Source organism: Numida meleagris, chromosome 3 (assembly GCF_002078875.1).
Source record: "Numida meleagris isolate 19003 breed g44 Domestic line chromosome 3, NumMel1.0, whole genome shotgun sequence".
NCBI classification, from domain to species: Eukaryota; Metazoa; Chordata; class Aves; order Galliformes; family Numididae; genus Numida; species Numida meleagris.
The window spans coordinates 34870827-34885614 of record NC_034411.1 but is presented as its reverse complement, the minus strand read 5'-3'; the positions used below and the strand labels follow the sequence as shown (position 1 = coordinate 34885614).

General features: G+C 36.1%; 1 protein-coding gene across 3 annotated transcripts in view; it reads right to left on the bottom strand.

The window, feature by feature from the left end:
• Window positions 1–14788, bottom strand: part of ADSS (adenylosuccinate synthase) — a 31925-nt gene that overhangs the window by 10015 nt on the left and 7122 nt on the right. For 2 of the 3 annotated variants that reach the window (XM_021392718.1, XM_021392720.1), the window contains exons 2-8: window positions 9868–9970; window positions 7415–7483; window positions 6619–6669; window positions 4727–4793; window positions 1789–1896; window positions 1478–1559; window positions 2–128 (exon numbers count right to left, since the gene is read on the bottom strand). In XM_021392718.1, coding sequence (XP_021248393.1) covers window positions 2–128; window positions 1478–1559; window positions 1789–1896; window positions 4727–4793; window positions 6619–6669; window positions 7415–7483; window positions 9868–9970 — 607 coding nt within the window. Of the gene's footprint in view, window position 1; window positions 129–1477; window positions 1560–1788; window positions 1897–4726; window positions 4794–6618; window positions 6670–7414; window positions 7484–9867; window positions 9971–11944; window positions 11972–14788 lie in introns of those variants that run through there. The other variant, XM_021392719.1, reaches the window with a different exon arrangement.

Here is a 14788-nt window from a genome sequence, read left to right as displayed (position 1 = left end):
CCAAAATCTATGTCCAGTAGTGCTGCATTTGCACCTTCTACTAAGATCTTCTTTGGTGGTCCATGTAAAGCCTCATACATAAAATAGACACCATCCTTTACCATTGGTTTTATTTTTTCCATGTAGGCCTAAAGAATAAGAGTAGTGCATACTATAATTTCAGTACAATAAAGACAGTCAGAGTGTAAGTGCTTAACTTCATAGTCTTCTTTTTGAAAAGGAAAAGCAAATGTAAAGATGTGAAATAAATGCTAAAGAAATACGCTAAAATATGTGAACAAGGGAAGAAAGAATATCATACTCAGATTTACATATGCAGTACGTATGCAGTCTATTGAATGAGAAAACAAACAAGAAAGAAAATCTAATTTCTTCAAGCATTTTAAATACTTTAGAAATACTCAAGGTTGAGCATGACCACCATACAGTATTCAGTGCGAGTAATTTTCCTCAAGCTACAATTATATATCATGTTTCCACCCCAACAATGCATTTTAGGCATTCTGTAATCCTAATGTGTATTGTGTAAACTATAAACCATTATAACATGTACAAGTGAAACTGTTTTTTAGCCCTACATATCGATAGAAGTACTTTAATTCAACAGATGTAATCTAAAGCAACAAAGCAGAAGTTCTAAGAACTCCCACATACTCAATTCTAGAGCTGGCAAACTGAATTTAGTGGTAACTAAAGACAGGAGAAGGATGATTTCTTCGGTCTGATTTTCTGTAAGAATTAAACATACGTAACTGTGCATGCCCTCCTCTGTTCCACAAATACCTTGCTATTTTTAACTCATGTCAAATTCATTGACGTTCTCTGAGGGGTAAGAAAATATCTCAGAAAATTAAATTCTTAAAATGCTGAGAAAAGGTAAGACATGAATAAGAACATCGCGCTCTGAAATTGTACTATTAGACATAAGAGAATCAATGCAATTGAGAAATCTCTCAGGTGTCTCGAGTGGGTGCAGGGGGAATCAAATCAGATTTCATATTTAACCACGAGAGTTGTTTGCTGATAATCAGGCTTCATTACTTCTGCTGCTATCAACCCACAGTCTAACAACACGGAAAAAAGCCTATTTTTTTTCCTTAAGGCTTTATTACTTCAGTTCTTCGGGTTCCAACACAAGGAATTAACATTCGGCTTTCCCCAGCTACAACCTTGATGCTTGTTTTTTTCTAGCCAGTATGTCTGAGTAAGTGAAAGTCAAATCATAATCATCTCAAAATGAGACCTTTTCTTGAAGTTTACAGTAGTTCTCTTGAAACCAAGTTTTTAAATGCTGCATAAAGCAGGGTGTCAAAGGTGCTTTTAAGGATGCTAGCAGGATTTTTAAATGGATAAATATCAATTTCCTATGATAGGTATTTTAACTCATCACAGAAGTATGAGAGTCAGTCACCTCAAGATTTACTATCGGTAACTGCACACAGTGACTACAACATTTAACAGAGAGAAACAGACTTACCTTGAGTTTTTTCAATTCTCCTTCAATATCTATCTCTAAGGTAGGATATATCGCTTTGTACTGATTGGCTAACACTTTGAATCTGGAAGACAAAAATCACTGAGGTTTGTTTCATTTGTTTTCCTTCTCTCACTTCCACCAGCCCTATGATCTACCGATTACACATACACAATTATTTTGTCATTAAATAATTTTTAAAGCAGAATGAGTTATAAAAAAAGCTAACATCAACCGGCTGTAATTGTTTACACAAGGGCACACCCACAAATTGAAAGTTAAGCTTGAAACTTGCATTAAAATACAAAAATTACCTCTCAGAAAATTCATCAAAATCAGAAACAAGATCACACATTCTGAGTCCGCTTCGAGCTGCTTTTGAAGAATACACTGGACCAATCCCTTTTTTGGTAGTTCCCAAACTTCAAAAAGATAATAATAGAAATTACGATTGATAGAATACTAAGCTGTTCTTTTCTTTAAAATTAATACATCCTTAGCATAAAATGAAATGTTGTTATTGTGAACCTTGTTTTAAACATTTAAAACACCAGATACTTTTAGTAGTTATCAGTTTCTGCACATAACTGTTCACAGGCATGAAGATATTCATATTCTACATACTTTTGTTTTCAGACCAGTAGCTTTTCGTACTTCAGTGAATTTTACTTACCTATTTGTACATAGATCCCAATTTTCCTCCCCAAGAAAGTGAATTCTAGAACAATCCTGAAATGCTATGAACTGAAACTAACCATACCTCTTCCTAGAAGACTATTTTATGAAGAGCTAAAGAAAAATACAAACAGTATGGATTTCAAATCTGTGAGAAATACTTCATTTAATTCTGAAAGTCTCAGCTGGAGCCTGGAAAACAAACACTGCCGAACATCTAAAGAGTGATGCTGGTACCCAAAATGCTGTACATACAAAACTACTGAGGAACATTTTCCAACTGTTGGTAATTCTGAAAGCCTAAATTATTGTTCTTACCCCTTTCTATCTACTCACTCTTAAGTTGGCCTGCTTAATGTGAGCAACAGTCCCATATCAATTAAATGGGAATCTGAACGACTGTAAAATAAATCTTTGCCATGTACCATTACAAAGAATGGAGACAATACTGAAAAAAGAAATCTAATTTTTACCGCTGAATATTATACGGACCTTTTCAGCTGGTACTGGAAGAGCAAGAATGCCAAATTGAAGTTTGATTCCTTTAAACCGCCTTGAAGGTCATACCACAGCTCAATTCAAGAGGGACTCCATTTTAAGTAGAGGGTACAGGCTAATCCCAAGGTCATACCTAAACTTTATACTAAAAGGTAGCAACTGATATGCAAGTAAACTGAAATACAGTCTTCATTAGTACTTAATTCTTTTTATCTAGACCATTACAAGCTTGGAATAGACTCAAAAGAATAACCTTGGAAAAAGTAAGCCAACAAACGTTCTGATTAGATTGATATCAAAGCATGATATGTTTGTCTGCAGTCCAGTATGAAAGACATTGCAACCAACTTTGCCTAACACAGTATCATTTAACTAAATCAAGAGATTGCGGCTTAAATAATTGGCTCTAGCCTCCACCTCAATTCATACCCCTCCCAGATAATTTTTAAAGAGGAGCTGGTTTCTATTTATTAGGACAGATCGATTCATAAAAGAGTTAAGCTTTCAGAAGACTATATTTATGGACATTAAAAAACGGTATCAGCATAATATACTTCTATATTAGTTTACCTTTTCTACAACCTTTCTGCAAGGGAAACTTTAGGAACTACATCTGAACAGATAGAAGTAGTCAGATAAAAATTAAACTTCATTTATAATAATTAACTCAGAAATGTTATACACAAAAGAAGTTTAATACAGAACATGCTATGCAGTCAAATCTACAGTTAGACACGCTAACAAGCTCTTTCACAGTTCTTCCTCCCACAAACAGAAATCTTCCAATAATTAGTTTCTGAGATCTTGTGCTTAGCCAATCTGCAGAAATACTTCCCCCACTAGAGTCATTTAGCCATAATATTCTGGAGGAAGTAGATAGCTTAATGCTTTTAAACCATCAGAAGTTTGAACAAGTTTGAGAACTGTATGATCACCGCAGAAATTCAAGAACATAATAAGGCTAATGGGAAGAACAGATACAGCACTTTTAAGAGTGACTTAAATTTCTAAGCTTTAAATGTGACTTTTTTAGAGGCCAGAGTCTTTGAAAATAAATTAATCAATGAAGGTGTTCATTACTTTACCAGGCCTTCCCTTATAATCTTTAATGTTGACCAATGAAATAGCTCGCAAGTACCTCCATGACTCTTGGTATTTTTAAATCACAGATAGTACCATATAGCAATTTTAGCTTACACTCCACAAGCATTCCTCTAGAATGGCTGATATGAAAATACAGGCTCATAAAATATATATATATATACACACATACTCTTTGTGTTTGCTTTTTAATTCCTAAGAGAACAGGTAACAAGTCAGCTGGCATAGCACAGACAAGTGTGAAAATGACCCAATCTAGGAATAATCGACGAGTTTAACATTCAGTAGCAGCCTGTGTGAAGCAAGATATGCCCAAACCAGACACTCTGAAAGGTTATTGTCATGGATGATAACGCTTTACAGGTCTCATTAAATGGCTTCTCATCCATGTAGAGAGATTAAATTTACTGGTACCTTGGAAGTCCTACGTTACTTGCCAGCTGCAGACTCTTCACATTTAATTCTGCCAGCTCCTTCCCTATTCTGAAGAACTAGTGAACGACTTAGAAATCACGTAAGAAACATAGCATCTAGTTTCTAAAACTTTCATAAGCGTCAGGAAGTCAGCAGCAACACGAACTAGGCAATACGAATTCTAAAAATGAAGCATCCTGAGAAACTAAATTAGTCCTATCAGACCTCTTAGTTATTTGGAGACAATAAAGCGGTACTTTTAAATGTTTACAGCAACATAACTCCTGTAATCAATTAAAATGCTAAGGAGTAGGAAGTCTTTTTTATGAGGCAAATTGGGAATCGGGAACTTTTCCAGAAGGCAAAATATCAAGACAAAATCCTTTCATTAGGAATATAACATTTTGCTAGCCGCTGCAGGACCAAAGAGAAAGCAATCCCAGAACACTCACGTTACAGACTTACAAAGGAAATCAATACATTTTAAATTCAATGACAATCAGGAATGGAAATCCAATACATCAATTCATATGTTTGTACTAAGCCACTGATAAAAGTACCTACTTCTTTCCTGCTTGTTCTTGCCTTTGTTGTTCCTGGATGCCATCAGCAGCTTGGTGGAAATCAAACACTAAGAAAATAAAAATAACTTCCGTAAGTATAAATTTTGCATGAAACAACCAACCATATCAGTAATGCTCTGTTCAAACCAATTTTAGTCTTGTTTATCAATATGGAAAAAAAATACTCACACACTGAAGAGAAGGAAATAATACAGGAGGAAAAAACTCTGGTCATTTTACAGCCTACTTCCCCTTCACCTCCCCACCCCAAGGTCTGTAGTTATTCAAAGACTTTGTGTTTGTGTAATGACAGGCAAGGATTATGCAAAATACTCCTTCCATCAATTCTTTGTCTACCATAAAAGTAAAAAATAAGTATGACAAGATTCATGGCAAATTTGAACAGAGTTAAACTTTCCAGTTTAACAGATGCCAGCTCATTTTTCTTAAGCGCTATATCCTCAAAATTAAATAATTAATCTACTCCTACACAGGTGAGATTGAAATCTTGCAAGGAACTTGCTCATTCAGTAAGAGCTTTAGCTTCTCTAAAACAAACGTGATTTTCCTTGCTTTCCTTACCAAGTTTATTTCTGTGTTTATTTCCATTCGTTCCCACAATTTAAAGGATTAGATCACCAGCCTGAACCTATTTTAAGTTGATCTTTTGTTACAGACTAATTGCTCACAGTCTGCCAACATCCATTTCAGAGAAGACATTTGTAACATAAACAGATCTCCAGATTGCCCTTCAAAATTTTTTAAACAGAAGCATTCTGCAAGTCCATTAAGATAAAAGGTTGAATGATCAGTCATAACTAGCCCTTTTTGCTCAGGACCTTTTTACCCACAAAAATTTCATGGTAGTGCCACTGTAATGTAATCACTGCAAAACAGTTCTTCTAACAACCCAGTTACCCCAAAGAATTCACGTACAGTGAATCTGCTATCAAAAAAAAAAAAATAGAAGTTTAGGAACCGTTCCTCAACTATTTCAACTGAAGAGTAATTACTCCAAAATAAAAGGGTATTTATTCTGAAATAACACGTTCACTCACTGAACTATTTCTGATTTCCAGATCAGTTTTTAAAAAATCCTTTTTCTTCCCCACGTCATTGGCTTTTGTCGGATAACGACTTGAGTAGTTCCCATCTTCAGAAGATGACTACCACAGCATCAATAATTCTATTTCCTAACACATGCAGTTATGTAACTATTATGTCACAAAATCTAATTTACAGCAGGAATTTATGTAGTGAAGACAGTCTAGGAGATATAAAGGAAAAGCCTCTAGCACTGAAGCTCTGTTCTGGTGAATTGGATTATCAACATTTCTTCCAGGCTCTAAGCTGAAGAGTCTTCTGGAACAAACTGGAATCAAAGCTTGATTCATGAGCTCCCTTAGAGAAGAAATGCCGTTCTCTTCAGCCCTACAGAATCCTTGCCATAAAGTCTCTTTTCCCTAGTAGATGGCATTTTAGTTGGTAGGGAGTTCATTAGTTTGGAAGTCACATCTAGTCACATGGTTTCCCAAAAGAAGCTGATACATTTCAGGAAAGAAAAGTAAAACTGCTTCTACATGGAAGGAGGAAATGAGTCCTTCGGTGAATTAACTTCTGAAGCGCTTTTTGATTGCTTCTCATATCTCATCTTCAGCTGACCATGATCACAAAGCGGGATTGAAGAGTCACTGGAATATAAACCTAGGAGGAGGTGCCCATGTGACAGACAAGTTTTTCAATAAGCCAAAGCAGCTACAATGTCTAGCGTACAGGGACATAACCCAAAGAAATTTCACTATAAATCTAGAGAGATGGCTAAAAATGGTCCCTCGCTTCACTCCCATTAAAAGTTCAGAGAAAAAGGTAAAAACTAAAAATCTGGGAACTTACCAATATGAGCCCTGTCAGAAATTACTAGTCTTTTTTCCCAGCCTTCTAGACCTTAAAAGACAAAGTAAAATAGTTCAAATTATGATTTCTATAGCATTTTTCCTCTTCTGATGTGCAAAGGAAGAATATTTTAGTCTTCAGTCAACCTGTTAATGAGCAATCACATTTCAGAGGAAAAAAGTGTAGATTTCAATAATTAAAATGTAATATCAGCCTATAAAGCTGAGACAAATTAGGCTTATTCTGATAAAGAATTCCTGACATTCTAATAGCTCTCCAGTTTCAGCAGTTAGTAGTTTTACACTTATGAATAATTCAGTTGATTTACCTAATTTCTAGCAGACTGGTACCAAACATGGCCACAGACATGACAGCAAGAAGCCAAAAAGAGAACTCTGAATCAAGAGGATTACTGTCACACTTATTTGCATTAACATGTATCATCATTACAGTATATGCTAAGATTATGAGAGGTAAAGTGTCTATCAACAGGTAACATACTTTAACAAGTAGTTTTACTCATTAAATTCACTGCTTAAAGCAAAAAACATGTCCGCAGTTAATTCATATTTAGAACGTGTTCTGTTCTGAAGTTGCACACAGATTCCTTTTTGCTGCCTATACTTCCCAACAGAAGTATTCTTTCTGTCAGAAGTCTTGCTAGAAGCCAGTAAATGGAGTTCTGGAAAAAATTATCATATGCAACCTCTACAGAGGCATCCTCCGTCTAAATCTCAAAAGACAGTAGGAAGTAGCCACAAGCTATTTTAGGAGTAATAATTCAAGATTTTCTCACCTTTTCCTTTCTTTAAGTTTTTTTCAGTTTCTTCAAAGAGTCCTGGCAAATGAATTACAACACCATTTCCTGAAGAAAACCATCACACAAAGTTTAATGAATCACGTCGAACACAGAAAAGTAATATTTCAACCAATTCAAAGACAATCCATGTATTATGCGCAGAGTATTTTATTTTTTAAACTTTCAATAGATTACAATTTTCATTCTTAGGAATTAATCTACAGAAGACTGATTTATACCGCTCAAACTTTCAACTTAGATCAGAACGGTAACAACACTGTGCGACTGTTCAGAACGCAACTTCCTCATTTCTAAAATTAACTTCCCTCTTTACACTTAATTTTAATCACCCAATAGTTCTAAAAGCTTAGCACATTTCTAACATCATTATAAACATTAGCACTCCCTCCGGCACTCTTCACCTGTAAAAAGACACAAAATACTCCACATAGAGAGTTTGGGTTATTAATAGACTAGCAAAAATAACATTAAAAAGTTCCATCGGAAACAAACTCGCTTTCCTACGGGAAAGATTTGCCACTGTCACATTGCTCAGAAATAGACTGCACAATTAACCAGTATCACTAAGTGCTTGAAGAAGCATTTCCATACACCAAAACTGAACCACCTTCAGGTGATGCCAAACTGCCAGTATGAGACTGTCTATAAAAGAATGAAGGGACCTGCCATTTGGAACTATTTGCAAATCTTCTAATTTAATCACCTAATAATACAAGCATTTTGAACACCAAAATACTGACTACTGAAGATGTCTTCATTAAAACTTTCAGGGTACAATCCTAATCACTTCTCCCCTCTGTTCTTCCCGCACTTTTTTTTCTTCAGAACTATAAACCCTTCTAGTGCAACCTAAGCAAAACTGATTTTTTTCCTTCTACTAAATATGTTGGAACCTCTAAAAGTTTTTAAACACAACAATGCAATGGTCTTAAAAGAAGTTAGAACAACAAACTTCAGAACAGACAAGGCCAAGAGATGGGAGATAGACACAAAAAGATTTGTTAAAAAGCTCTCTCCTGCCCACTGCATTTTTATAGGGTTTCTTTTTTCTACTTGACCTGAGTCCAGCAAAGAGAACATAGCAAATGGACATCCTTTTTCACAGCTCTCCAGAAATAACATTTAAAAGAAACATAATATGATAGTGCACCAAAATAAAATAAAGGCAGTAACATCTGTCATAGTTCCCAAAACTAGAAGAAATTAGTATCCCAACCTCCCCTCTCCCAGAGGGAACCCATATTTCCATGCCTGTTCGGTCACTTTCCACAGAAGTACTAGACAGGGACAGTTAATCCAGAACAATTCAATTACCAAGTCACAATGTAAAAGCTGAAAGGAGGCACAATCATTGACAAATTCCCATCAAGTACAGCGTTAACACTAGCTGCAAGCACACAGCCGCAACAAACCCATCCCAAGAATTCAGCAGGTACTAAATACTGACAGATGCTCTTCAGTTCCTATGTTGTTTAGCAAACTGACAACGACCACTTAGTATTTGCACAGGAACCAAGCTGAGACACATGACTACAGGATCAAAGTAACGAGACGCAGAGAAAGAAGTAGTGGGAAGGAGCCTGGTTTGTAGAAATACACTGCGTAAGGGACAGGAGTTTGTCGTATCAAAAAAGCTGGCTGGAAATCTGATAGGTCACAGCCTTTAAGTAATGCAGAAACAACTTCATTTGTGAAAGAGCATGTGAACACTTGCACAGTTATAGGATTGTTCTATATTCACCTTCATTTTCATGAAGAAATTTTAAAGGCTACACAGTATTACTAAGTAGATTAGTCATACAAGTCATTTGAAGAAAAATGTGTACGTCCAGAAACAAGATTGCAAGAGTAAAAATGGGGTAAACGTATGGAGCAATAGAGGACAGTCTAAATCTCCTTTTGGAAAGCAAACAGAGTGTAGATCCTTACACCACTTAGTATTGTCACTGGCCCAAACCTTCTAGTGCACTCTCTTGAAAAGGCCTTTTGACGAGATCTGAACAGTACATGAATCTTCTTGGTTTCAACATTCTTTTTGCAATCCAATGGAAAAGGGAACAAAGATCTATGAGGCTAATGGTACTGGTAGTCATTTACAGAGGCTGATGAATAAAATAGAGGAAGAACTGTGAGAATAAAAGAAATCATTGATAGGAAGAAAAAAAGAGGGAAAGGAAAATGAAGATATGCTTGGCAGTTAGCTGTTCGCACTGACAGAACAATAACAACAAAAATGACCTATTGAAGACAATAAAAGGAACATCCACAATCCAAACTTCTGTTTTTACAAGCAAAGCTCAAGCCTGCAAGAATTTGAGGGAAAAAAAATCCTGTTTCTGTCTGTCCTCGAGTATATTTTGTTATTTTAGTATGTCAAAAGTTTGTAACCACCTTATTGTCTGATTTTGCTTTAGAGATATCCTACTTACCAATAAATGCTGTGACTTTTGGGTTGATAATCCCACTTGGCAGAAGATGGAAGTCATATTCCACAGAATCCACAACAACTGTGTGTCCTGCATTATTGCCTCCCTGAGATAACAAGAGGAAGAGATAAAAAAAGTATTAACAGCTCTTCATACAGGAGACAAATGAAAACACAATACACACATGGAATAAACTAATTCCATCTTCAACTTCGCAGCTTTCATTTCTGCTACTGACAAAAGATCTATTAGAGATCTCCCTCTCCCAGTAAGTCTGCTGAACTTGGTTTGTCAAGCTTGACGAATTCAACGTGCATATTATCTGTCAGAGATTTTGGATGGTATTTTTATTTATCAAAAGTAAAAACATATAATCTTTAAATAAGATTAATGAATTTCTAGAAATCATTGGACAGAGCTATAAATATACTAGAATATGCAAACATTTCTAGAAGTCATCAACAGTTTCGCTGTGTTCCTAGTACACTTAGGAAGAATAAGCATTAACAGTCAAGCTGCAACCTTAAAGAAAAAAAATACCAGTTAAAATGAGTAGATAAAGCCCTAGCGTAATTAGGGAGGATAAGGTCAGCTGTTTGGCAACATGCAAGCTTGTTGTTTTGAATTTGTGGTTCAGTCTTTTGGATGTTTTTCTACAATAACCATCAGCAAAGTTGACAAGTTCATTCAATGCCTCCTCAGCCAGTACAAGGCATTTGTATCTGAAGTCTGCTGTTCAGAAGTGACTCTAGAGACAAGCAAGACAACTGTGGTTAAGTTACAGGAGACCACTTACACCAACTAATACTCAGCATTTCTACTTTTTCTCACGACCATGAAATACAAGAGTTTTAAGAGATTTGTTAAACTGTGAAATATGTCCAAAATACAAAAAGGAGCCTGTGTCTAAGTCTTATGAAACTAAAAAAGATTACAAAAAAAGTTACAAAATATCCCCAGTTCTCATTTCCTGTTCTTCTGAAAATAAGCTTATGCTCCCTTGTGACTAATTCAAGGGACGCAAGACAAGGGACCACACAAATGGGTCTGTTTGTTGTAACTACAAGAAGAGCACTTAGAGGCATCTTGCACCAGAAATCCACCTGAAGTGCTCTGCAGAAGACAACAGAAAGACTTAACAATCTAAGCCTTCTTCCAGCGCAAGACAAACTTGTCTTGTGCTGGAAAGGCAATATATGAAAAGAAGAAAAAGGAGGAAAAAAAACATTATATGAAATATTAAACCATGGAATTATATACCTGAAATATTTCACCGTAGTTTATAGAAGAACTTTTCTAAGTAATGGACTCAAAGCTACTCACCTCTTCTAAAACATTTAAAAAGCACAAAGATGATACATAAAGCCACATATCTGGCATTACAAATAAGGAATACTCTTAGATATTCAAAACTCTCTGCCATAGGTAAACGCCTCACCTCAGCTTATACCAGTCTCACACCCTTTGGAAACACAGAAGACTTAAAGACCTTCAACTAAGGAGAATGCCTGAATTTAAGGAAAATTGTAATATATTACGGAGTTTTTTCCATGCAGTACCTTGAAAAAGTTGTAGATTTCTGGATACAGATGGTTTTCACCACAAGTGATTTAATCAGAAAAGTCCAAATTTCCCATTCACAACATTTAAAACACACTGAATGTATAAATAATGCAAGTCATTCTTTCTTTTAAGAAATTAATGTTCAGGAATAACTTTCCTCCCATCCTCTCTACTTAACAGTAGCGTTTAAAAAAGGTTTAGAGGTCTACCGCCTCCACAGTTGTACCTTTGATTTAAAAGAATGCTGAACGGCTACATTAGCAAGTAGATGATTTATAATTGTTTTCTAAATGCAATGCTGGTAATTCCTCAGCTACTGCAGGTTACTTGAAAGCTAGGCTGTACTTGATGAACTATTAAGTTTATACCTAAATTATACAAGCTATTTTAGTAATAAAAGACATGAATTTCCTACTCAGTATTTGAGAATCTAAGCAAATCAGGTGAAGAAAGAACAGTTAGGTACAAAAAGAGCATTTACAGTAAAGTGAATCTGCTGAAAGTGGCAGAAAGTTACCTTCTTCCTCATCAGATTCCTTCAATCTATTCCCATTAGATCCATCGGTAATATCAATCCAGACAAATTTAACCTAGGAACTGACACATTTTAAATGAAAATTCAATAAATAGGTCTAAGTACGATACTGGCATACTAAGGTAGTAGCAATTTGCCAATAGGAAGATGAGTCCAAACTGAAATCCTACACTGACTGGGAATTTTGTGTTTTGCTTCTCAAGTTATTTCTAAATAACAGCTTTTCCTAGAATCAAAATGTTTAAGAGAAGAAAAAAAGATTGGTCGCTGTAGGTCATGCTTAACAACAAATTCTTAGTCTCTAAAAAGACTGCCAAGCTCATGGAGTCATTTAGACGCGCTCACATAAAGTTCCATGGCCTGTCTGCTTGAGCAAGGTGCACAGCATAGGAATAGAGCTGCTGTTTGTTGGTAGTGTCAAGATTTTTCCCTTGCATTGCTGAATGACGTCAAGATACACAAAGGTGTGTTGTTTCCATGCTCGTTTGAAAATACCTCATGGCTGACAGAATAAAACTGGCATTTTACCCTTTAAACCTTGAACTGCACGCACAGCACAGCTCATACTTTCTCCAGAAGTAAGCTAGTTACCCAAGTTACAGAAACTTCCACATCTTTGCTATTAGCAGCTATACTTCAAGGGATTTTGCTTGCGACTAAAGTTAAAAGAAAAAAACAACCCTCAGCATTGCATGTGATGAATCACCATTTGAATGCGCCCTCAGGTCTCAAGGTTTCTTAATGCTCGCTTGCAGATTATACTCAAATTTTCATCTCAGAATTCAGTTGTTTGTGTTAGGAGAATGCCTACATCGTGAAAAGATTTTATTCCAAATGAGCCACTGATATTGATTTCCTTGTAGAACAATTGATAGGTAGGAGTGTCTGGTCAGTTCACATCCTGCTTTCGGCACCAGTCCATCAAACAGTTTAATTTTTTAAAATTTCAAACTGTATTTTAGAAAAGCACCACAAGAGCAGCATTTAATTAATTCAGTCTTCAAAATGTTGACTTACAGGTAAGCCCTAACCGGACGCAGAAGTGCAAGTGTACGGTTACATAATTAAGGAATTGTGATATATTAAGAGAATGGTTCATGTTGTATACTTAAAGCGAACTATCAGTGAAATGTACTCACATTGTATGCCTAGATATTGCACAACACAACTTTGTTAAACAATTCTGTTTATAAAAACCCTAATTCAGAGTTCCAGTGGCAGGGGGCTTGCTGACTTCTTGAGTTTGGTGGGTTTCAGGTGTTAGTTTGGGTTTGTTTCTTCTTTTCCCCTCATCCAGAAACCGATGATAACACCAGCATCTTTATAACTGTTGCCTCTGGGCTTAATTCTATGTCGAATCTGAGGAAGTCACTTCTGGCTTCAGTCCTTTCCATCTCTATTTCTCAATCCTCCTCCCTCACCACAGTAATCCAAAAGGGATCAGATGGGTCATTCAAGCCAACACTCCTTTGATTCAATTATTTAAACATCAATGAAGAACTCCTGTGTTTAACTAACAGTGAAAATAAATTCCACTGTTTATGCTCAAATAAACTTCAAAGTTTTATGAAGCTTTTGCCAGAGGGAAAGAAAAACACAGAGGTCACTTCTTGAGGAACATTTAACAGTCTCAAGACTTATGTGCTTGGTGTTGCAATGCAATATTTAATTACAAAATTACGTAAAAGTGGCATTCTGAAAGACAGTAAAGATGCAAATAATACAAAAGATAAGTGAGAAAATCATTTTAAGAAAGAAAAAAGGAACAAACATTTTAGCAATTTTTAAGTAAACTAAACTCACAGAAGACCAAAAAACAGATCAGGATTGACAGTATACAAGGACTAGAAGAGAGCTTCCAAGGTCTGCAAGACCCCTGGTGTACACAGTCAAACCAAGTGAACCTTTTTATGTAGCTATGTGCTCTCTCCCTGCTTCCAAGTGTATTACAGCTATGTAAGAACATGATGCTGCACAGCTTAACTTTTGCTTAATTAACACGGAGATAACTCGCTAGGTTACGCTACTAGTCCATTCAGTTAAGGATACGAGCTATCTTCTCTCCGGTGTTCTAATAAAGCTTACTTCAAAGACAGCTATTTTTTTATATTTGTGCGTCTCTATCAAAGCACAGCACTGCACATTTTTAGCATACTCTGAGGTTTCTAAAATTTGATTTTCAGAAGTCAGCGATTTACACCTAACTGTTTTTGGAGGAAGGTGAGTGAAAAGTTAAAAGCATTCACTTTTCACTTGTCCTCTTCTCCCTTCCTTACACTATCCTTTCTACCCACATCTTTTAAACAGTATTTGGAAAGTCTCTCTCCTCTCATTACACGTTCTACAGTGCTGATGGGGTCAGCCCTCTCAGCAAAGCAGCCCTAAGCTTTACCAAATTATAAACAATCATAAACGATGACACCCAACATTTCTGCTGGTAACAGGGAAACATGTGCTTACTGAAAACGAAAGGTGAACTGAATATCCTTTCTTCCCCCCCAGTAATATTAGTTTGAGCAGTTCATGGAATTGTGGAGCTCAGAATCTTAGAAACATCTCTTTCAGTCATAGTTTTGAGGCAGAAGCAAACAAAACACGCAGCCCTAATATGCGTCTTAGTATTCTTCCAATGTCACTATCGCAGTATGCTTAAATTACTTCCTTGAAAAAGCATATGATCCCTGGCCACCAGCTGGTAATCCCACAACATCCATGCTACTCAGCATGTAGAACAGCTAAGTATGCAGGCATGAGGGGAAAGTGCGCAGTAATAGACAAATTAGCAGACAAGTTCTGTTAGAATGACAATAATCATGGTAAGAACAA